At 50.4% G+C, this 25,000-nt stretch overlaps 1 protein-coding gene across 1 annotated transcript in view; it reads left to right on the plus strand.

The window, feature by feature from the left end:
* LOC143132909 (protein diaphanous homolog 1-like) overlaps positions 1 to 25,000 on the plus strand; it is a 100,550-nt gene that overhangs the window by 43,676 nt on the left and 31,874 nt on the right. The window contains exons 15-18 of the mRNA XM_076292733.1: positions 3,608 to 3,787; positions 7,241 to 7,873; positions 10,491 to 10,605; positions 10,755 to 10,845. Of these exons, the coding sequence (XP_076148848.1) occupies positions 3,608 to 3,787; positions 7,241 to 7,873; positions 10,491 to 10,605; positions 10,755 to 10,845 (1,019 nt within the window). The remainder of the gene's footprint in view (positions 1 to 3,607; positions 3,788 to 7,240; positions 7,874 to 10,490; positions 10,606 to 10,754; positions 10,846 to 25,000) is intronic.

Genomic DNA, 25,000 nt, shown 5'->3' on the forward strand with positions numbered 1-25,000 from the left:
CCGCATGTGAAAACTGCATTGGGCTTCATGAGCGTCAGAACTTACACATACTTCACATGTGTAAGTTCACATACTTCCTAATGGTTCCTTTGTTATGAGTACTCCAGGAGCTCATAATGGTTCCTTTGTTATGAGTACTCTAGGAACTCCTAATGGTTCCTTTGTTATGAGTACTCCAGGAGCTCATAATGGTTCCTTTGTTATGAGTACTCCAGGAACTCATAATGGTTCCTATTGTTATGAGTACTTCAGGAACTCATAATGGTTCCTATTGTTATGAGTACTCTAGGAACTCATGGTTTCTTTGTTATGAGTACTCCAGGAACTCATGGTTTCTTTGTTATGAGTACTCTAGGAACTCCTAATGGTTCCTTTGTTATGAGTACTCCAGGAACTCATAATGGTGCCTTTGTTATGAGTACTCCAGGAACTCCTAAGTTCCTTGTTATGTGAACTCTAGTCTAACATGCATACCGTATCGTGGAGAGCTGGTCCAGTTGGCACAGGTTTTTGGAATCTGTGTCAGTTTAGTTTTGGTGAGATGGTGTGTCCAATCACACGCAACAGAACTAACGTTTTTTCAGTAGAAGGGCCTGCACTGATACTAGCCTGGCGGCGCGAAGCCTAGTGGACCTCAGCATGGCCGCTGATCCCTCCCTGCAGCTTCCCAGCCGTTCAAATCCCTGGAATGATTTTTTGGGGGTTCTCCTATCAGGACGCAAAGCCTGTAACCTCTCCGCCATGCTCCACCGTGGAAGTGCTTGAAAAGAAATGTGGTGTGATTTGGCTATGGGCACACTGTCTACGTGTGTTTGTGTATGTGTGTTTGCCTGTGTGTGTGAGACTGTGTTTTTGTGTGTATGTTGGTGTATATATGTGTGTGTGTGTCTGTGTGTTTGCCTGTGTGTGTGTGTGTCCGTGTGTGACTGTGTTTTCATGTGTGTGTGCCTGTGTGTGTGTGTAACAGTATGAGGTTCTTTCATTTCAAAAATTTCAAAATATGTACATATACTACAAGTACTTAACATCTGTGCAATTTAACTTGAACCCTTTTTGCCCACATGTACGCATGTTTGAAATGCTGACAGGTCCCTGTGGAAAAGCCAAGCGTGCAAAATGACAAGGTGCTCTCTGCAAAGGCTGTTCTCACTGCTCCTTTTACACAGCATTTCAAACATGCGTACATGTGGGCAAAAAGGGTTCAAGTTAAATTGCAGCGTGGTTTCATACCAGCCAAATATAGATGTTAAGTACTTGTAGTATATTGTACATATTTTTGAAAATTTTTGAAATGAAGACCATTCCTGTTTAAAACGTTAACCTGCATACTCGTGTACACACACACACACGCACACACACGCACACACACACACACACACACACACACGCATACATGCAGTCAGTTTTTTACTCCTAAAAACACATCATTTACTGTCTCACACCCACATGAGTGCACACTGTCCCTGTGTCATTTACCCGCACATTCTGACAAGGTCTGTCCTCCATTACTTCCCCTCTCTCTCTCTCCCTCCCTCTCTCCCTCATCAAGCTCTCCATCACTGGCACTGTCTGTCCCTCTCTCCCACTCTTCCTCCCTCTCCATTTTTTTTCTCTCTCCCTCTCCATCTCAGCATCTCTTTCTCTCACTCTGTTTCACGCTCCCTCTCTCTTCCGGTGAGCTGAGCTCTCCATCACTGGCACTGTCTGTCTTGTCTGCCTCTCTCTCTCTCTCTCTCTCTCTCTCTCTCTCTCTCTCTCTCTCTCTCTGTCTCTCTATCTCTCCCTCTTTCCCTGTCTCTGTCTCTCTCACTCCTCTCCCTCTCTCTCTCTCTCTTTCCCTCCATCTCTCTCCCTCCATCTCTCTCTCTCTCCCTGTCTCGGTCTGTCTCTCCCCCCTGTGCCAGCTGGCTGATGTTTAATTTGTAAGGGGGGCGACAGCAGCAGACTGAAGATTTCCTCTGCCTCTTCCTGACGCCTTCCTGACAGGCTCATCCCTAATCCTCGCCACCACCAGTCTCCGCTCACACACTCTGCAATTACCGTGTGTGAGAGTGTGTGAGAGAGAGAAAGTGTGTGTGTGTGTGTGTGTGTGTGTGTGAGCATGCGTGTTGGCGTGTATGTGAACTTCCACCCTACAATTACCTTTTCTCGGGCTCATAATGGAGAACATGGAGTTGTCCCTCAAGTGTGTGTGTGTGTGTGTGTGTGTGTGTGTGTGTGTGTGTGTGTGTGTGTGTGTGTGTGTGTGTGTGTGTGTGTGTGTGTGTGTGTGTGTGTGTGTGTGTGTGTGTGTGTGTGTGTGTGTGTGTGTGTGTGTGTGTGTGTGTGTGTGTGTGTGTGTGTGTGGAGGATGACCCCTATCAGGAAGCTGTCAGACAGCGTGTTTGTGTTTTCTCTGTCCATCTGTCTCTGCCCCACTACCCATCTCTCTCTCTCTCTCTCTCTCTCTCTCTCTCTCCCTCCCTCCCTCCCTCTATCTTGTCTCTTCCACTCTAATTTGGAGTAACAACCAGATGTCAGTGGAAGAGGGAGCGTCTTGGTAGCAATCACATAGACTAACTGTAGCCATATGCAAGCGAGCGAGGAAGAGAGAGAGGGGGCTACAGGACGAGTGTATTTGTCCATCTTTCCCTCTCTCCCTCCCTCTCACTTTCCCTGATGCAATGTAATCAAGTGGCCAACACAGCATGGCAGTGTCCCTGGCACGCTCGCTGTCTGCACGCGGGCGCGGAAAACGACGGAGCAAACGAAACGTGAGCGGATTATCCAAACCAGCCGACGAGGGCCGGATAGAACTACCCCGGGAACCAGACCAAGGTTTTTTTTTTGCCGTTAACGTTAACCCCCCCCCCAGCCCCGTACCCCTGCCCGAAAAAACAGCGTCCCCAGCTGTCGTCTCCGCCAACCACTGGAGAACCAGCGCTTTTTGACACACATTTGAGTTTTAATGAGCTTAGTGGAGACCAAAGGGGGTTTTAATCAAATACCTCTGATGGCCTTGACAACAGGGGTGTCACAGCTAGCAGCTGTGGCCTTCACAGGGTGGGTGGTGGTGGTGGTGGTGGAGGTGGGGGGTGAACGCTGGGCACATCAGGGGACATTGGTCAGGATTGCAAGAATTAATGTGGCCCCTCAAAAATCCTCCCGCATGTTTGCATGTTTTTGCACTAATTGGCCAGATGAAAGGAAAGCCGGAACACGGGAATGCCTGCATGCCCACTTACACACACACACACACACACACACACACACACACACAATTGCACACGTTCTCACAACCCTCCAAGCCCTCAAGCCCTCCAGGTATATGAGCAGTGTAACAGCCTTTGCAAGTCAATACCTCAAACACGCCTACATTTCATTTTTATGTATGCAAACCAAGTTTTATTCGCTCTAATTGAAGCGAGGTCGCTCACACTTCACACACACACACACACACACACACACACACTTGGTCTTTGATTGATTGCTTTGAGAGCTGGTAAGACACGCTCGTGTGTGTGAGTGATGCTCCGCCGCTCACGTGGTGTGATGTGGCGTGATGCTGATTGACGACTGACGCTTGCGTTGCGTTGGTTTGGTGATGGTGGTGTGGTTGCCGTGGCAGCTGGACGCGGAGCTGACGGCGCGGCACGAGCTGCAGGCGGAGCTGAACAAGATGGAGAGTGACCTCAAGCAGCAGCTGCAGGAGCTGAGCGCTGAGAAGGAGCGCCTGGGCTCGGAGAAGGGCGAGAAGGAGAAGGAGAACCAGGGCCTGCAGGGCCGCATCAGCGAGCTCAGCGACAAGGTGAGGAGTGGTCACTCTTACACACACACACACACACACACACACACACACACACACACACACACACACACACACACACACACACCGGACAGACCGCATCTTCTGACACACACACACACACAGACCACACAGACCACACACACAGACCACACACACACCGCATGTTCTGACACATACACACTCTTAAGTACTCTCTCTCACACACAGACTGATGCACGCACGTTCTGACACTTGATGCAGATGCTTGCTCCCCTCATACACACATACACGTGTACATGATCTGACACACTTACATAAACCTCCACAGACATGCTCTTACACACACACACACACACAAACACACTCTCTGGAAATGAAGTGATGGGAAGTGGTAAGTGAAGCCACACCACACAAACAGCCCCTTGACCCCTGCACAGTTGCAGCTGTGCTACCATCCAATCAACCACAATCATCCCAGTATTCACACCAAGCACAGCTGACGGAAACGGCCCTCTGTACAGCCCTGCGCACACACACACACACACACACACACACACACACACACACACACACACACACACACACACACTCTTCGTCCTTCAACTTGCTTAACACCCAGTCTGAGTCATCAAAGGCCGAGACTCCATGCTCCATCTCAGGTGTTTTTTTTTTCTTCTCCGAAGGTCTCTGAGAAGTGTTGGCCACAATAAGTCGGCATCAGTGCCCTCGTCCACTTATTGACACACAAACACCCTTCAAAGCCAGAGCTGTATTCTGCTGTCAAACGCCACTGAAAACACCCCTTTGTACATCCATGGCTGAGAAAACTACACACAACACAAGTATATATACACAGACACAGACACAGACACAGACGCTATAGAAACCGCAATCCCTAAGGACCCTGACTGTCTACATAAACACTTTTGGTGATGAGACACACAAGAGAATGAAAAGCAGGACATCTCACAAAGGTTTCCGCTCTGCACCAATCACAGAGTCCTTTAGCAGAAGACCGTCTCCAGACAGACACTTAGGGCCACGGTCAATACAGAGCTTGCTGTCTGTCCCGTCCATTGCGAGATGAACCTGTGACCTTCGGTGTGTCCAGCTGTAAGGAGACCGTGTAAGCACAGCTTGCGCTCCGTGTCTCGTCTGGTCAGTGTCAGAAAACCTTGATTGATCGGCTGGAAGGCAGCAAGGCTGTCGTTTTTCACCCTCTTTTTTCAGCCTGTTGGCTTATTCACAAGTTTGTTAAATCATTGAAATCACTCTGAGTCTTGTGGAGGCGGCTTGTGGTCGGGGATGGGGTGGAGGTGGTGGTGGTGTCTCACACAGTCAGCAGCCATGGACCTTCATCCAGAACTGATGAAAGGGTCGTTCACACACAGACACACACACACACACAGACACACACACACACACACACATGCACACACATTCGCCACCCTCCCATCACAACAGTCTCTGTTCAGCGTCTCCAAGTCCTCATCAATCCCAGCCACACAAGAGCCATCAAAGCCCGGCTGTGCAACAGAGACGCCTCACAGAGAGCCACATGTTGTCTAATTATACGCAAGAACAGGGGATGGAGAGAGAAGAGGAAGAAGGAGAGAAGAAGAAGAAGAAGAAGAAGAAAAACAGAGTGGAGAGAGAGAGTGTGAGAGAGGAGTGATTAGGTTTTTCTCTTGGCAGTGGGGAGAGGGAGGAAAGTGGCCACTGTTAGACTGAAGGATATTAATAGAGTGACTTTGATTGGATGAGTGACTCACACACACACACAGAGAGAGAGAGAGAGAGAGCCATGACAAGAGTTGAGAGAAGAAGAATGAAGAGGAAGTTTAAAGAGAAGAGAGATGGCAAGATGGTGGGAGGAGGAGAGGTGAAGAAGCAGGGATGGACAGAATGGGAGCAGATGGGTGAGAGAGGAGAGGAGAGGAAAGAGAGAAGCGATGGAGTGGACAGGAGGAGTGTGTCAGTGTGTTCATCCAGCTGGACCCTGTCTGGAGGTGATGGAGGGCGGTGTGTGTGGTGACCGAGATGTGGCCTTGCGGTCATCTGTCACCTACACACACACACACAATCACACGCGCACACTTTCACACACACTTGGCAAACCAGGTCAGGTAAAGGTGGGCCGTCCAAGAGGGATGGCTCCAGTACTCCCAAACGATTGCACGTGCTGAGCCAACAGAAGCACAGCTCTTCCATCCTTTAAACAAACTAGCCATCAGAGAGCCCTCTCATCAACTGACCACACACAGACCAACACTTACTCGCATTACAAACACAAATGCACACACAACACAGACCCCAGACCCCCCAACTCTCTCTCACACACACACACACACACACACACACACACACACACACACACACACACATATGAATACGCACATAAAACAGATGCCTCCCTCACCCTCACACACTCACTCATCCAAACTTTTCAGACACACACACACACACAGACGGACTTCGTCTCTTTAAGCAGCTGCCCAGTGCTTCATCCGCTTCTCTTGGCTCGGCGGCACAAGGCAAATCGGCTTTCGCGGCTGCAGCCCACTCGAGGAGCCTGGCTGGCAGCGGGCAGTAAGGGGCCCGCGCCTGACACCGCCGAGCTCTCTCATCCCTTATTAGTAAATTGGTCATTTTTTAATGAGCTGTGTCAAGTCGGGGATGAATAAGAGATGGCGCTAATTAGTCCTGGGATCAGACGGGGGAGAGGCATTCCTTTTCTCTCAGGGGCCGGTCTTAACCTCTTAAAAACCTTCGCTCATTTTCATCTCGCTCGCTCGCTCTTTTCTCTCTTTTCACTGTCTCTTCTTTCTCTTTCGGATTTGCACACGCACACTAATATACTCCCATCTCTCACACACACACCTACTCTCTCAACACCTCACATTATCGCTTGATGTCCTTCATATCCATTGACTCTTACACACACACACACACACACACACACACACACACACACACACAGATCTGTTGACTCTCTTTCATTCCCTCTTATCCTCATCTAACCTCATCCACTGTTTATTTACCTCACAAACTCTCCTCTTTGAACTTCTTGCTTCCTGTCCGAAGCGCATCATTTCCTGCTAGCTCTCCCCTGCCGGCCAGTGTAAAACTGCGCTTCATAAGGTTCATAGACTCTGATCACCCCTAAATAAACCCCATGACTTCAAAAGGTTTCTGTTTGTTGGCCCCTGTAGATTGATCTTCTCTCTGCAGCTAGCTGCTGGATCCATACAAGACCAATGGGGCTCAGTATCATTTCATGTACATTCACAAAGGAGTTTCATCATCCACGTTCTTTTCTGTTTTTGCTTCTTTTTTGCAGCTTTCATACACAGACACATATCAGACTTCTGAGACGTTTCATGCTGTTTGCTGTTGTTGCCCAATGAGTGGGTAGGAGGCCATTAGAGATGTTGAAAGGATCTCACGCTAGTGTTTCTCTCTTCATTCCTACAGATTGAGAAGCTCTCCAAAGACCTGGAGGAAGCCAAGACCAAGGTCATCACAGTGACTGTGCCCGTGCCCGTGCCTGCGTCAGTACCCTCCGGTCCTGGCCAACCCGGGGTGCCCCCTGCTCCGCCACCTCCTCCACCCCTCCCAGGTCAGACTGGCTTCCCACCCCCAGTGCCATGCCCCGCCGCCCTGCCCATCCCACCGGGACCACCACAGCCTGGCATGCCCGGTCCCCCACCACCACCCCCTTTACCGGGCATGCCTGGTCCCCCACCACCACCCCCTTTACCGGGCATGCCTGGTCCACCACCGCCACCCCCACTCCCGGGCATGCCTGGTCCGCCACCACCCCCACCCTTGCCAGGCATGGCTGGCCCCCCTCCGCCACCCCCACTGCCAGGCATGGCTGGCCCCCCTCCTCCTCCACCTCTCCCTGGGATGCCGGGGATGCCCCCTCCACCACCTCCTCCGCCCGGCGGCCCTGGCGCACCCCCTCCGCCACCTTTCATGGCGGGCATGCCTCCCCCTCCACCCGGGGGCTTCGGAGGCTGGGCTGTCAAAGCTCTGCCCTTCGGCCTGGAGCCTAAGAAGGAGTACAAGCCAGAGGTCCAGCTGAAGAGAGCCAACTGGTCCAAGGTGTGTGTGTGTGTGTATGTTTATGTCCAAATGCCTGTGTCTGTTGCTGATCATGTATAGGTTTGTGAACAGCTTATGTGAACATGCCTGTTGATATGTATGTTTGCATGCATTTGCATGTTTGCTGTTATGGAAGTGCGTGTGTGTGTCAGAGCAGCATGTGTGGTCTGTCTGTGTGTGTGTCAGAAGATGCCGTGTGTGTGTGTGTGTGTGTGTGTGTGTGTGTGTGTGTGTGTGTGTGTTTGAGCAGGTGAGCTGAGGAGTATCTTCCTATGCATGTATGTCATTTATGATCATCAGTGCTACCGTGTATGTACAAGCACATGGTCCTCTTCCTCCCTTTGTTGCTCTCCTTCTCGTTGTCTGCCTTCCCTTCTTTCTGTCTTTCGTTCTTCTTCCCCTCCCTCCCTCCATCTTCTGCACTCATTGTTTCACACTCTCTCATCTGCACGAGTTAAAAAACTTCAGAACAGAATTGTCTTTCTCCCTTGCCTAAAGCTACTGTTTAATGGCTTCAGTTCAGTTCATGAGTGCTTAGTTTCTGCCTCCTCCTCCCTCCCTCCCTCCCTCCCTCCCTCCCTCCTTTTCTCTCTCCCTCCCTCCTTACCCCCTCTCCCTCCCTCGCTTTCTTTTTTTTTTCTTCTTCTCACAGCGGTGAGAGCCCTTTGACGAGGATGTCACAGAAATTGCTTTTTAATAAGCCTGCTTCTTTTTAACCGGGCCTGTGAAAGATAATTAAATAGCTGCTAGAAAGGACAGCATTCTTTTGTAATTTAAATTAACATTTTTCCCCCTCCTCTCATCCTCTCTCACTAGTCTCACTATCACAAGCAAAAAACACCCCCACCCCTACCCCAACCTCCCCCTACGAACGTGAACAGACAGAGAGAGAGACACACACACACACCCACACACACATTCACACTCCCAGTGGCAGTCAGGGTAATGAAAGGCTGGTATCTGAGAAGTCACCACCTCTCTCTCTCTTCTTTTTCTCTCTGCCTCTGTTTGCCTCTCGCCCCTCCTCTCATCCTCTATCTCTTCTCCTTTGTCCCCTCGCTTCCCTCAATCCCTCACATTTCTCTCTCTCCCTCTCTCCCTCTCTCTCTCTCTCTCTCCCCCTCCCTTCCTCTCTTCTCTGCCCCCTCTCTCTCTCTCTCTCTCTCCCTCTCTCTCTCCTGCTCTTACATCTCTCTCTCTCTCTCTCTCTGGTCTCTAAAGGGGGGGAGGGAGGCGGAGATGTAGGTAGAGAAGTTAATTTCGAGGCAGTGCAGAGCTTTATTAGGCAAGTCAGAATGAGAAATGAAGAGAGCCAGAGAGAGAGGGAGAGAGAGGGAGAGAGAGCGGAAGTGTGATGAGAGTGTGTCTTTCTCAGCCCCGGCGCCCGTCTCCGTGACTGCGGGCCTTTGCCGCTCGCCCTGCTCCCTTTTGTGCCGAGAATCCGGATCGTTTTTAATGAGTTTCGCCTCTCCGTCACCCCTCTTTTCTCTCCCGCCATCTATCGCTCGCCGTCCTCCGTCATCTTCAGCTTATCCCCCTCTCTCTCTCTCCCTCCCTCCCTCCCCTCCCTCATCCCTCTCTTATCGGCCCTCTCATTCTCCCTCTTCTCATTCTCTCGGCCTTGTTTTACAAGCGCTCATTCCCTCGCTCCTCTCCTCTTGTTCGCCGATAAAGGAAGTTGGCCGGGCCATTAAGGGCTTTATCGCCATGACTACCTATACGACTTTTCATAGTTTGGGGCTTCGGGGGCCACTCTGTGTTTGTGAGAGCGTGGCTGGACGAGCGAGAGAGCGAGCGAACGAGAGACACTGAAAGAAAGGAGACGAAAGAAAGAAAGAAAGAAAGAAAGGAGGAGAGAGAGGAAGAGAAATAGCCTCATACTCAGAAGAATTATCATAATGCAATTATCGCACTACATTAACAAGCCTCAATGGCTCAACAAGAGGAGAATTGATAGCCTGATTTCCCCCGCCCCGAAGACCTCCCTTTCCTCCCCCCTCCTTCTCCCTCTCTCTCTCTTTCTCTCTCTCATTCTCTCTCTCTCTCCCTCTCTCTTGTCCTCTTTTGCCGTAGCCCTGATCGTTCGTTGCCGTCTGCCTCTGGGCTCCATTGGAATGAGCCGTTCTATAGACTGGAGGAGCGTAGGCCCCCCTCTGCCGCGTGGAGCGCAGCTCAAACAGACTGCCTCCCCGGTGGCTCGCCATCACCTGATTGGCCCGTTCAAAACCCACACCCCTGTGCGGCGCGTGCAGCTTAGAGCAGGTCTGGCCCGAGGCGGGGAAAGAACTGAGCCCAATCCCACAGCGAGAGGGATGGAGAGGATGATGTGTGTGTGTGTGTGTGTGTGTGTGTGTGTGTGTGTGTGTGTATGTGTGTGTGTGTGTGTGTGTGCAGTGCCATACATGCTGAATGACATGTAGTGTATCTCTGTTTGTCTGTCCTCTTTCTCTCTGTTAAATATGGGCAATGAAGCAAAAATGTTCTCTCTCTCTCTCTCTCTCTCTCTCTCTCTCTCTCTCTCTCTCTCTCTCAAATGAAATCAAATGGTGCTTTATTGGCATGAATGAATAGTCATTGTGGCTAAAAGATTAAATGAATATCATATTCTGTCTCGAAGATTGGCCCAGAGGACTTGTCTGAGAACAGCTTCTGGACCAAGGTGAAGGAGGAACGTTACGAGACCAGTGAGCTCTTAGCCAAACTGACCCTCAGCTTCTCCTCACAGACCAAGAGTGAGTGTCTACACACACACACACACACACACACACACACACTCAATGGTACATGCCCATGAAAGAGAATGTAAGAGAAAGTGGCTAATCACTTTATTTGTTATCTCTTTAATTCCTGCTGGTGCCATGTCCCTCCTACTTGCCAACAGCTTCAAAAGGTAAGTGGCGTCCCACTGCGTCTTTGTATGAGGGGGGTGTGTGTCTGTCCGTGTTTCTGTCTGTGTGTCGGTGTGTTCCTATGTATGCACTCATCTTCTCCCGAGTGTGTGTGTGTGTGTGTGTGTGTGTGTGTGTGTGTGTGTGTGTGTGTGTGTGTGTGTGTGTGTCCGTCCGTGCCCGCCTTCATACTGTATTCCTCTATGTGCGTGGGTTTTGTGATATCTGTCAGCTAGCATTTTGCAACTCGTTGGCCACCCACCAGCTATTGCAGGTGGCAGCAGGGGAGGCTTGATGGACGGGTGACTGCAGAGAGAGGAAGACTGAGGGAGGGAGAGAGGGAGGGAGAGATGGAGGGGAGGACTGAGAGGCAAGCAGGAGTGAGTGAGTGAGTGAGCTGGAGAGAGAGAGAGAGAGAGAGAGATGGAAGAGGGGAGAAAACAGAGGAAGATGGAAGGCTTGGCTGTAGGGGGGGGAGGTGTCATTTCTCTCCCCCTGGTAGGGAGTCACTTGTCGGCGGCTGCAGTGGTGTGGGTGGCTGAAATCCAATCCTGGCTCCCCCGAGGCCATGCAGCAGTCTCTGTGTGTGTGTGTGTGTGTATGTGTGCGTGCGCAATTCTGTCTTGTCTGTCAGTCTGTCCCTGTGTGTGTTAGAGACAGACACACACACACACTCACACACACACACACACACACACACACACACACACACACACGGGCAGGCACACACTGCCAGTTTTGTTATTGTTCCATTTCTTTGGTGTGTGGTGGTGGGTGTGAGACGGCTCAGGGACACATCGCCACCAAAGGCATGATGAAGCATGTGGCCAACAGCAGGCTACTGTTTCTGAAGGTGATTTTAGCTGTCCAAGCACATGGGGATGCGTGCATATGTGTGTCTGTTGTGTGTGTGTGTGTGTGTGTGTCTGACTTTGCCTCATTGTCTCAGGGAGTAACGGGCAGCTGTGGGTGTATAAGGATGTTGTGTGTGTGTGTGTGTGTGTGTGTGTGTGTGTTGTCAGATCTGTGATGTGTTTGTGTACCTCTTTGTGTATGTGCATTTCTTTGGAGAGGACAACAGCATAATGTTGTTATCAGAGCACTCGGATGGTGTGTGTGTGTGTGTGTGTGTGAGAGAGAGAGAGAGAGAGAGAGCAACCGTGTCCAGTACCACCTGCTCTCTGTCCCCTGGGGGCTGTCACAGCGTCACCCCCCCACCCCACCTCTTTTGCCCTCACCTCTCCTTGCTCCTGTCACCCCAGCCCTTTGCCCCGCTCCTCCATATTCATGCTTATGTGACTGGAGAATGCACCTGAGAGATGTGTGTGTGTGTGTGTGTGTGTGTGTGTGTCTGAAATGGAGAGAGATAAAGCAAGGAAGTGAGTGTTTTTGTGTCTATTTTGTGGAGTAAATGACCTTCAGCTGTGACACATTCCCACCAGATGGACACTTTTGCATGCACCCGCACCATGTACACACACACACACACACACACACACATATAGCTATCTGTCTTTAAAACGCATAAATGTCAGCTTTGGCAGCTGTCTCAGTCCTACTCACCTAACTCTGTGTGTGTGTTTGTGTGTGTGTACGCGCTGTCTATGTGTGTGAGTCAGACTGTCTGATTTGATTGTGAGTAACCTTTTCTTATATCTGACTGTAAAAAGAACACTGGCCTTTTCATTGCACTTTAACTGTCCTGTCTTGTCCACATATCTCTCTCGCTCTGTGCTTGCGTTTGTGTGTGTGTGTGTGTGTGTGTGTGTGGGTGTGTGGGTGTGTTGGGTGGGTGGATGTACATATGTGTGTGTGTGTGGGCTGAAAATCCCCCAGAAGAAATGGCAGCTCCTTTGTCCTCCAGCCATCTTGTTCCTCTTGTTTCTCCTCGAGGCTCCTCTGGCCCAAATTCCATCCAGCCTCCTCCTCCTCCTCCTCCTCCTCTGCTCTTCGTCCCTCTCTTCCCCTTCATCGTCTCTTCCTCCTCTCCACTGCCCTTCCCTCCTTTGCCCAGCCAAGTGAAAGGACGGCACTGGCAGCTAACGCTGACCTCTAACCCCCCCACCCCCCTCCTCGCTCCGTCTCTGTGTCGCCTACTTGCCCTCCCCCTGGGCTGACAGTGCGGTCGCAGGTCGATGACCTCACCAGCGCGGTCAGCCGGCTCGCCGCTGATGGGGTGCGACGGGCCCTCTGGCCTCAGACCAGTTTTTCTCTCTGCTGTCATTTCTCTCTCTCTCTTCTCTCTCTTCTCTCTCCAACCCTCCCTTGCTCTGTCTCTAAAAACTCTCCTGTTTGCAGTGTGTGAGTTTGTGTTGAATGTTGAGTGTTTTGTTTTGTGTGCAAATTAAGGAGATTTCCTTAAGTAGATGAAGAATGTGTGTGTGTGTGTGAGTGAGAGGGAGAGAGTTAATTGCACGTGTTTTCGTGTGTCACTCAAGTGAATGCTTTCTTCAATCAAGCTCTTTTGTCTTATACAAGGGTATGGAATGTTTATGATAGATGATGTGCACGGAATGTGTGTGTGTGTGAAGTGGGAGTGGGTGTGTGTGTGTGAAGTGGGAGTGGGTGTGTTGGAGGGTGTTTGACAGTGACACTCTTGTAGATCACGGCTGGCTGTGTAAGTGGTTCGGATGTGTGTGTGTGTGTTTTTGGATGTGTGTGTGTGTGTGTGTATGTGGTGTGTGAAAGTGCCAGAGTGAGTGTTTAGTGAATGTTTAGCCCAGAACTGGGTGCTTCCACTAATGTCAGAGTTTGGCTGCAATTTCTACGCTTTGAAATGCAGACACGAGTCTCTCTTTCTCTCCCTCGCTCTCTTTCTCTCTCTTCTTTTCCTCTACTCATATCCGCTTTTAGATCTCTCTCTCCCTCCTCCCCCTCTCTTTCTCTCTCTCTTTCTCCCCCCCGTATCTTCTTATTAAAGGAGGGAGGGAGGTTGTGTTTTTGTGTGTGTGTGTTCGTGTGTGTGTGTGTGTGTGTGTGTTTTTTCCTTTCGATTTTTCCGAGCTGCACGCCAACGGACTGTTTGATAGCTGAGTGCTGTTTGAAGTCCGCACCTCAGATAGGCCAATTAGCACAGAGGGAGAGAGGGAGCTCTGAGGAGGAATAAGAAAGCGAGAGAGCACTTGTCCAAAAGAAGGAAGGGTGGGGGTATGGATGGATGGAGAGAGAGATGAGGGGGAAGAGAGAGATGGAGAGAAAGAGAGAGAGAGAGAGAGAGGGGCGGGGGGTAGACAGCAGGAAAGAAGTTGTTGATTCTTGTGTTTGCTGCATCTCATTATGAAGATGACTCTTTAATGCCACCGCCACCCTACACACACACACACACACACACACACACACACACACACACACGTACACGTACACGTACACGTACCCACCGCCTCCTCCTTGCGTCCTGGTTTCCGAGTCTCCGTAGAGACCGCCGCCGTTCCCAGCGAGCGCGCTCAGTGGCACCTTTGGCAGCCGGCAGAGCCGCCACCCCTCACCTCCGCTCCGCTGATGCATGCAGCGACCTACTTTATTACCACGCCGACTGTCTCCACGGCGATAGCCCAGCCCAGCCTCGGCACACACGCTCTCCGCTCCGCGCATCTTGATCGGGCCGAGCTGACGGTGGCAGGGTTGCGCACCCTGCTGTGAAAGCAAGCAAACAACACACACACACACACACACACACACACACACACACACACACACACACACACACACACCTGGCCATGTTGGCGAGGTAGGGTGGTGTCTAGCACCTTGGTGGCTCGGGGTGTCATGGCACACCAGCACTATTGCCTCTTCCTCTTCCACCTCCTCCTCCTCCTCCTCCTCCTCCGTTAGTCCCTGATGGCTCTCTTGGCTGTGTGCTCTTTAGAGGACGTCTCAGTGTCACGAGAACGAACACACACATACACACACCCCGCACACACACACAGAGAGAGAGAGAGAGTGAGAAAGAGAGAGAGAGAGAGAGAGAGAGAGACAGATACAGAGAGAAAGAGAAAGAGAAAGAGGACGGCTCATAATTCTTTTAGCTGTGTTCTTTTGAGGACTTTTCAGTGTCATTGAAGAACTTTTTCATCTGAGATTCTCTCTCTGTGTGTCTGCAACCCCCCAACCCCCCCCCCCCTCTCTCTCTCTCTGTGTCTGTGTTTGAAACACGAGGCTGTTCTACACCAGCCAGAGTGTCAGAACTGTTTGTGTGGGCTGTAAGTGCACAATGTTTCCCCCCCATCTCCTCTCCTCTTTTAGTGCTGTTTGCTTGTCTGCTCCCCTTCTCAAGGATACCTGCAGAGTCCTGCGTAATACCAGATCCATTTCATTTCTTTACCCTTCACTCTCCTACCCTCCACATCAATCGATGGAACCTCATATTTTATTTGTGTGCATGAGCGCGTGAGTGTTTATGTTTGTGTGTGAGGCTCGTCTGATGCGTTTTTGTTTGTGTGTGTTCCTGTGTGTGTGTGTGTGAGAGAGAGAGTGAGTGTTAATATGAGGCAGCTTCTCGCCGTGTGGAAAAATCGATCCTGCAGTCGTCTGTTTCCTGGCTGCTGGCTCCTAATGAAGCTGGTGCACGGAGGGAAAGGTCGCCCTAATGGACCTAATCATCCACACTTTTCCCACTGCCTAGCGACCCTGAGCCCGCACGTCTCCACCCGACCCCCCCCCCCCCCCCCCCCCTTCATTACCCACCGCTCACCTGTGTCGCGGGGTCGCTTTTAATTGATGTCACATGGGGGCAGAACGCAGCGTTGTAGGAAAAAAGCGAGCTCCATAAGTGCTCTGGGGGCTTTCCTTTAAGAAGGGCTGCTGCTGCTGCTGCTGCATATAAAGGCTCCGGCAGCATCACTGAGGAGAGTCACCCACAGCACTGCTGCAGTGAGGATGCCTAGTGGAGTTGTTTTGGACACTCCTGCCTCTTTGCTCCTTGGCTCTTTAAATACTTCTGCCAGCTGTTTGTTTGATAGTTCAATGTGTGTGTGTGTGTGTGTGTGTGTGTGTGTGTGTGTGTGTGTGTGTGTGTGTGTGTGTGATACGTGATGCATCTCCCTTGTCACTCGCCCCGTGTGATAAAAGTTTACTTTTGCCTTCCTGTTGGTGTGTGTGTGTGTGTTTTTGAGAGAGGGATTTTTGAGTTGACGGGGAGGACGAGGGAGCGTACGGGCAGGCGGGCGGGGCGGGGGGTTTGGGGGTGCGGGCGTACGCCCCTCTGGGGGGTTTGGGGGTGCGCAGTGCCGTCTGTGCCCTGCTCCTGTCTCCACCAGCCCCATGGGGACGACAAGAAGATGCCAAACGCTGCACTAACGCTATTAATGGCCAAGATGCTCCACAGCAATTGCGTGTGTGTGTGTGGAGTTCGAGAATGGGGCAGAATGTGTGTGTGTGTGTGGGGCTATGTTTGTGAATGATCATCTAGGGATTAGTTTATTTTTAGATGTAATTTGAGGTACGCTGTGGGTAATGCATGCATAGTGTATGTGGGTATTCATGTGTATAGGTGTGGGTGCGCGTGTGTGGGTGTTGATGTGGTCATGTGATCGACTTGAAGCGGGAGAAGTAGATATCTATTAGTGAGTCATGCAGATGATATTTAAGTGTGTGTCATTAGGCACGTTGTGTGTGTGTGTTTGAGAGACATGAAAGTAAAGCAGTGATATTTGAGTTTTAATAGAGGGGTAGAGAGATGGAGAGGGTGAGATATGGAGATGGAGAGAGGGAGGGAGAGAGAGGGGGGCGGGGGGGGACGGAAGGAGATGTCTTGGTGAGAGGCTGCTGTAGTGAATAAATGATGCAGGACCAGGCCTGAGGTCTCTACTGGTGCCTCTGATGGGTTAATGCACAGGTCAGCCATGCCACAGGAAGAGGAGGACAGAGAAAAAAGCTCTCTTTCTCTCTCTCTCTCTCTCTCTCTCTCTCTCTCTCTCTCTCTCCCCCTCCCTCTCTCTGTCACTCTCGTTGTCACTCTCCTTCCCTCTCTCTGTCTCTCTCCCTCACTCACACTCTCTCTCTCTCCCTGCCCTCCTCAACTCCCACGCATTTCTTTTTGTTCTCCCCCTCTCATTTTCCTCCCTCGCACTCCATCACTCCCAGCATTTTGTGTCCATTTTGTGCCATTCATGTGCTGCATTTCAACAATTTTTCTCTCGCTCGCACATTCTCTCCTTCCCTCTCTCTCCATCTTCCTCACCCACTCTGTATCCCTCTCTCTCTCTCTCTCTCTCTCTCTCTGTCTCTTCCTCACCCACTCTGTCTCCCTCTTTCTGTCTGTTTGTTATGGCTTCTAACTGAATGGCTGTAGCAGTGGAATTGCGTTATCACTCGTTAAATGCAGCATGGAGCATCTATCCGCATTTCTAAAGGTGTTTGCTTGTGGATGGGATGGGATGGCGTCCACTCTCACCACTTTCTGCTTGTCAACTGCTGTGCTGTGTTTGTTTGCTTGGTTGTTTGTTTGCTCCCGTATGCCTGTGTGTCTATGTTGCCTGCGTTTGTTTCTGTCTGTGTGGGTACAGTTGTATGTGAATATGTTTGTGTGTTTCTCTTTTGGGTATGAAATGTGTGTGAGTTGTTTGAGTGTATGTATGATTTTTTTGCGTGTGTGTGTGTGTGTGTGTGTGTGTGTGTATGAATTGAGTGTGTGTGTGTGTGTGTGAATTGTTTGTCTGTGTGAGTGTGTCTATTATTCCTCTTAAGCATGTTTGCCTGGCTATTGTCTGGAGTGTTTACACGGCGCACCTCAATAAAGTTTAGTTGACGAGAGCCAAAGCCTGTGCGTCTTTACCGTCTGAGCCCTCTTTCTCCTCTTTTCTCTCTGTTGCTTTCTGTCTCTCTCTCTCTCTCTCTGTCTCCTTCTTTGCATTTCCCTTTCTCTCTCTCTCTCTCTCTCTCTCTCTCTCTCGCTCGCTCTCTCTCTCTTCTCCCCGAGACCTCATTGATCCCCCGCACCCTCGCCTTTGCATCTCTACACCTCTCTCCCAAAACCTCATTGATTTTCCTCTATCTCCCCTTTTCCCTTTCTCCCGTTCCCTCGCTCCACACTCCGCCTCGGATGCTGCTGCTGTGTGTGTGTGTGTGTGTGCGTGTGTGTGCGTGTCGGAGGCTTGCGTAACGCACTTGGGTTTTAGCATTCATTTCCTCTTTATCGCGGCCAAACACATCTCAGAGGCGCTCGCTCCTGCGCGCCGCTTCGGCCGCTGCCAGAACGCAACAGATTATTTACCCAAACACCCTGGCCGCCTTTTGTGTCGCTCTCTCTCTCTCCCTCCCTCCTCTCTCTCTCCCTCCCTCCTTCACTCTCTCACACTCGTTTACATGCAAATGGAAGTGTACCCTGCTGCATCAACCCTGCGCTTCACGGCCTGCCGTTTAATCTGAGCTTTATCTGCCGGAGATTAGCCCAGCGCCGTAGAGAGAGAGAGAGAGAGAGAGAGAGAGGGAGAGAGAGAGAGGAAGTAGAGAGAAAGGGAGAGACCGAGAGAGAGAGAGAAGGAGGTAGAGAGAAAGAGAGAGACTGAGAGAGGAAGTAGAGAGAAAGGGAGAGACAGAGAGAGAGTCTATTACCATATAAATTCTGATTCCCATTAAGGGGCTGAGGCAATCGAGAAAGAGACTTTTTTTTTCTTTTTTTTTACCCCTTTAAAGGGGGATTTGGCAAACCCTGTTAAAGATGCTAAGTAATGCTGTGTTTTCGATTTTGAGAGCGAACGCCACAGTTTACATTTTGCCTTCACCGAGAGATGGAGACGGGAGGAGAGAGTGCGGATGACAAAAAAAGAGAAGAGAGTGAACGAGGGAATACAAAACAAGAAGGCTTTCTCTCTCTCTCTCTCACGCAGGGCCCAGCGTGTGTCTGGGCCGCGGCCCTCGTCTGCTCTCTGGGCCACCCCCAGGTGGGGCTGTGCTGTCCCATACTGGACTCTATTGCCCCCCCCCCCCCCCTCCCCAGGTGGGGCTGTGCTGTCCCATACTGGACTCTATTGGGCTGAGGTTCAGCAAAAGGTTTGGAGTTGGCTTACTTTGTGGGAGGAGAAAATGCTACGTGAACAGGCAAAACTGAATCCAATGATTATTAAATGAGATTATTAACACCCGCACCTGTCAAAAAAAAAACAAATCAAAAACGAAATCCTCATCTTGTATTATCTTCCATAAAGTGTTTTTCTGTCTTTTGATGCGTATTAAGTAGAAGGCTTAACGTGGCTTAATGTTGAGATAATACTTTTGGAACGTTGCACTTTTTTGGTACATTCATTTCATGTTACTTTCACACTAGTTGATGTATTGATCCCTTGGGGATCAATAAAGTATTTATCTATCTATCTATCTATCTAGTTTCCTTTGTAGTGTAGTTGTAGTGTAAAACAAGCACATGGATGTACGCGTGGAACCGTGAGTATACCCTCTGAAGACAAAAATGGACGCCACTCGGACCCTAGTTGACCCCCACATATTCACGGTCACGGACTCACAGTCTAATCCCACTTAACAAGTCTGAATTCACCTGTTTCTAGAGGGATACTGATAACATCGGTAGCGCTTGATGGCTATCAGTAGCTTATGACTGTACAGTTCTCCTGCGGCCATCTGATCACCTGAGGATGATCATGACGCTACTGCTGTCATACAGAGAGAGAGAGAGTGAGAGAGAGAGAGAGAATGAGAGAGGGAGAGAATGAGAGAATAGGAGAGGGAGAGAATGAGAGAGATTGAGATTGAGCAAGGGAGAGTACAAAGAGAGCAGTGTGATCTCTCCATGGTGCCTGAGAGAGTGAAGATCTTTTTTTTTGCCATTTTTTTTTGTGGAAATGATATTTTTTAATCCCACTTTATTAGCACGTGTCCCTATGGGTTTCAATTGAGCCCCCTCCCCTCTCTTTGGCAGCCCCACTTTGATGCCACTGATGGCAAAAGGGAGAGGGGTGGAGGGGGGGGGGGGGAGCATGGAAAAGAAAAAGAGAAAAAACTGGAAAAAGGCGCATCTTCAAAGAGTGAGATGACAAGATAGCAGCATTAGCACTCTTCCTCTCTCTCTCTCCCTCTCTCTCGCTTTCTCATCGCTGTGCTTCTTCTTATCGCGAGTGTAAAGAGATGGATTCGGGGCTTTACTCGAACACGATCGCTCGTGCAATTAAATTTAAGCAGAATGGGGAAGAGAGAGAGAGAGAGAGAGAGGAAAACACGATTAGAGTGTTGATGGCGTGCCACAGAGCGGAAACTATCTGGGCATTATTACTGAACACTGTGAGAGTGCAGAAGAGGAACACAGAGGCTTATTTCATTATTTTCAACATCCTCCACGACGGCAGAACAGCAGGGCAGCGCTTGTATCACACGTGCCAGTGCAAACGCGCACTTCCGCACATCCCGACACACACACACACACACACACACACACACAGATAGACACATGTTCAGCCACATGTATGTAAGAGTGGGGTAGGGGGGGCAGCTCTATGCCTTGAGCAGTTGCTGCAGAAGTGTGGCTGCATGCGTTACTTTTATTTGTCGTTATTAAGCCTGATGAAAAAGTGGAGCGCAGTCACAGGCTAATGTTGTCTTAAGGGCACGGCAGTAGCACAAAAACAATTACTGCACACTCAGTGGGTACCACAACCACACACCGCCTCCATCAGCAGCCCTCCCTTCACTTCGCCTGAGATGGAGAGAAGCAAGTGGAGGGGGGTCCTTTGTTGTTTCTGACTGGAATGACTTTGTGTGTGTGTGTGGGTGTGTGTGGGTGGTCATTAATGGGGTGCACCTGCGTACTGAAGTGACCAGTAAGGGAGAAGAATACGTCTGACTGGCATTTAGGGCTTGAGACGGAGACGTGGTATTTACAGTGGCCTGCTTTTGGGGTTTGACCTTAATTTGTGACCTTTAAAGAAATTATGCCTGTGTGTGTGTGTGTGTGTGTGTGTGTGTGTGTGTGTGTCTGTTTTAGTAAGCGTGTTTGGGTAGGGCCATATCTGACCGTAGCTGAAGTGCCTCTCCATCTCACTCGTGTGGGTGTGTGTTTGGGAGTGTGTAAGTGTGTCTGAGTGGTAAGTCAAGTATCTTTGTACTTCTGCCTCTGAGTGCCGTGTGTGTGCGCGTGCATGTGTGTGCGTGTGTGTGTGTATGTGTGTGTATGTGTGTGTATCATTCTCGCTTTATACATGTTGCTGAGACAGAGTCCTGGTTCTCCCTGCAGGCACGTTTAATTTTTCACCATGCCACTGCTGCTGCATAGAAATGGATTCTCCTCCTCCTCATCTCCCTCTCTCTCTCTCTCTCTCTCTCTCTTTCTCTCTCTCTTCCTCTTCTCTCTACATTTCTCACTCTGTCCTCCTCTTTTCCTTTCTCCATCTCTTTTTTTATCCCCCATTTTCTAACCTGTCCCCATCTCTCCTCTCTCTCTGTATTCTACTCTTCCTCCTCACATGGCTTTCTCAAGTTCTCCTTCCGAACCAGTTTCCTGTTCTGCTGCCATGTCTCCTTTGCAAGTCTCTTTCTCTCTTTCTATCTTCACTTCTATTCACCCTTTCCTCTCTTCCACTTCCACTGTGCCAACCCCACCCCTGCTTTCTAATCAAAGAGGAGCTCCCTCCCTCTCTCTCCCTCCCTCCCTCCCTCTCTCTCTCTCCCTCCCTCCAGTCGTAGATTAGCACTTGAAGAGAGGGGAGAAACTCCCTAAAGACATCTATTCATTTTGTCCATTTTCAGGTACATTCGCTGGCGCTCCGGCCCGGTTTCCCCCCGCGAGCGCTGAATTTTTAAAAAAGCCTGCGTTCAAATTAAAAATACACGACCAGGCTCGCCGAAGACGCTCCATCCATGCAGGAGCAGAAAACTAGTTGGAGAGGGAGTGGAGGAGCGGAGTGGAGAGAAGTGCCAGAATTCCTTTTTTTTTTTTTTTTTTTGTCTTTCAATTCCTCCCGTTGCTCCCAACTGCACTTTTACATTTCTTTCTAAAAGCCGAGACTGGTCTCTCTTCAATTATGGATACGTTACGTCTCCATCTCTGCCCCCCCCCCCCCCCCGGTCCTTCAATCTCCCGCCTCTCTTCCTCTGACATCTCTCTCGCCACGCTACACCGATGTCAGGACTTCCGTGTCGGGCCGTATTGACCAGCCCCGATCGGGCCGCGTGCCTTAGATGAACGTGTCGTGATTAAAGATGCGTGGGCTTTTAAAGCGCTTGGGATTTTCCGGGACTACGTTTCCCTCTTGTTCTTAGCCGTCTTCCTCCTGCTTAACTTGAAAGCAAAGAAGCAGGAAAGTGCCCATGTCCACCCCCAGTGCCCCCCCACCCCCCCCGAGTCCAGCACATCAACGCTTTCCTTAACAGGGCCACGAATATGAGCCCTGTTCTACCGTTCCAGCCCCCCCAGCACCAATCATTGTCACCTTGGTTTCCCGCTCACGTCTCGTCTCGTCACATCTCTCTCCAGTAAAAGACTTCGATCTCCGCCTCATCACGTCACGCACAGACACAGCACAGCTGCTCATCAGTCCACCTCATGTCCTTTCGCCACGACACTTCTCATTTAAATCACCCGACAGTCCCTCTGAGAGATTTTCACCATGTTTACATGCGATACCCAGTCTCCCCCAGCGCAGACAAAAGCAAACGAGACTTGTAAAAAAGGTACACGACTGGATCGAAGACCGCGGAAGCTCCGAGTCGTGTGGCAGATGGCGGAGCGCTCAGTTTGAGCGGTTCGTACTTGCAGTGTTGTGACTGCTGGTCTCTTGGGCCCAGTGTTTGGATATCTAAGACAGGCTTTTGTTGGAGGCCAGAGAGCTGTTTTTGTCACTCCCTCGAGTGTGCATTGTGCATCTTAAGTGACTGGGAAAACTTCCGTTTTTTATTTTTTCCTCTCTCCTTCTCCACTTTCTTTTTCCTTTCTTTTGTTAGCCTATGTCTAAAGTGACTTTCATTGTTTGATGTGTCGAGTACAGCTCCCTGCCTTCAAGAAAGAGAGAGAGAGAGAGAGAGGGAGGGAAGAAGCAAGAGAGAGAGAGAGAGAGAAAGGGAAACATCAAAGTGACAGGGATGAAGAGTGAAAAAGACAGAGACGGATAGGAATTAGAGGCTAAAGGGAGAGATGGAGACATGAAAGGAGACACGCGACGAGCGAACGAGTTTACGAGACGAAGAGGAAGAGGAGGGGTGTGGCGGCGCGCGGCCTAACGCACGTACACGTTTGAGATGGAAGCCTGCGGAACGCTCTGCTGTTGTGCATCTGATGTACCTCGCCGAGACAACCGACCGCGCTCGCTTGCTCCTTTTGGATTTGGCGAGCCAGCCAACCTCCGGCTCTCAAACACAGAGCGACGGAGCGAGAGAAGCAGGGAGTGGACAGACGGAGAGATGGAGTGAAGGAGAGGTGGAGGAGAGGAGGAGAGGCATGAGTAGGACTGGTGTGTGTGTGTGTGTGTGTGTGTGTGTGTGTGTGTGTGTGTGTGTGTGTGTGTGTTGGGAGGGTTGGCTGCTTCGTGCTCGTCTGTCAGTCTGCGTGTCTCTCTCCCTCGCTCACTCTGTCCCGGCCCACGCCATCTCCACGGAGCGAGGGAGAGAAAAGAACCGCAGAGAGGGGTGTTTTAGCACCAAATCCCCTTGACACCATTTGGACCCATTCAGCAGCCTCTATGAGCGGGGGATGGCAAGCACACACACACACACACACAGACACACACATTTTTACTCTCATACACTCGACTTTGGCACACATACATTATCACATTCTACATGGTGTTCCATACCTTCACATCCTTTCCCATCCTTTCCCACCCAGATAAGTGTGTGTGTGTGTGGCTGTGTGTGTGGCTGTGTGTGTCTAGGGAGAGGCCTGGTGCTGAATACTGCATGCCACTTAGAGGCGGGCAAAGCGCAACGGTGCTCACTTAAGACCACTGCCAGCCGCTGAGGGAGAAAAAAAAAACGTTGGAATAAAGCGTGTTTAACGCTCTCCTCCCCCTCTCTCTCTCTCGCGCTCTCTCTCTCTCTCTCCTACTCCATCTCTCTATCTCTCGCTCATTCCCTTTCTCCTCCACCTCCACTTCGTCCTCCTCCTCCTCCTCTTCCTTTTCATCTTCTCTTTCTTTTGCCCTCCTCCTCATCCCTACTCCCCCGTCCGGCTCCTTTCATCCGTGCTCATCCTCCCCTGCACATTCCGTTTAAAAAAAAAAAAAAAAAAACAATCCCGAATGCAAGCGGAAAGAGGACCGATGATGTGGATTTTCGGGATTGAATGCTCATCCCAGATTAAGGGTTGGGGTGTTTTTTATGGTCTGTGCTAAGATTTGCTAGGCCCTGGAGGTAGTCGGATACGGATGTGGTTGATGCGCTGGTCATTGCGGGTGCGTGGGCGTGTGTGAATTCGTTTTCCCTCGTTCGCCATGGTGCTCGATTTCTAAACATCGTTGCACACAAACCGCTTTTCACTGGCCCATAATTCATAAGCGGTGGATGTATCATGGGCCTTGAGAGACTTAAGATTGTGGAGGAGGTGTATGTATGTGTGTGTGTGTGTGTGTGTGTGTGTGTGTGGAGAACCTGTGTATCATGCCCAGTTTAAAGACCCCTGGTCTGTAGGGAGCTGCGGTGTCGCCTGACTTTGCAGTTCTGGGGGAGGTGTGATATGTAAGAACCCCTAGAGTTCCGTGAGCCTCCTCCTTGTGTGTGTGTGTGTGTCTGTGTCTGTGTGTGTGTAGAGATACAGTATGTCTTAGTGTGTCCGTGTTGAATGTGTGCGTGCGTGTGTGTGTGGTTTTGCCTTAACCGAGGGTAGCTTTTCTCGTCATTCGCTCCATGTACTCTATGTCCCCAAGGCTGTCATCCTGTTGCCCCCTGAGGGTTAAAGACATTTAGACTTTTCTGCTCCTTCTACCCTTTCCTCTTTCTCTCTCGCTCTCTCTCTCTCTCTCTCTCCCTCTCTCTCACACACACTGCATCCTCCTCTCACTTTCACTCCTGCTTGCTCATGCACTCCCTCTCCGTTTCAAAAACCCAGAACGTGTGTGTGTGTGTGTGTGTGAATGTGAATGTATGTGTCATGGGGCTCAGTTTTGACGCGGGCCGTCGCCCTTAATCCCTGTAATCTGGATTAATTAGGAATTATAAAGCGTAATCTTATCAGCGGGATCCGCGCGCGCCACAGTGCGCAGACACCTCGTCTCGTCTCCTCGGGTCTCGCCACTCACTAAGCGCTAATTTAGTATGTGGATTACACTCTGGCAAGGGATTTGGCCTTCGCCTCTCACTCCCT

This window comes from Alosa pseudoharengus, unplaced genomic scaffold (assembly GCF_046254945.1).
Source record: "Alosa pseudoharengus isolate Yale_2024_CS ecotype anadromous, Long Island Sound unplaced genomic scaffold, YU_APseudo_1.1 YU_APseudo_1.1_scf_19, whole genome shotgun sequence".
NCBI classification, from domain to species: Eukaryota; Metazoa; Chordata; class Actinopteri; order Clupeiformes; family Clupeidae; genus Alosa; species Alosa pseudoharengus.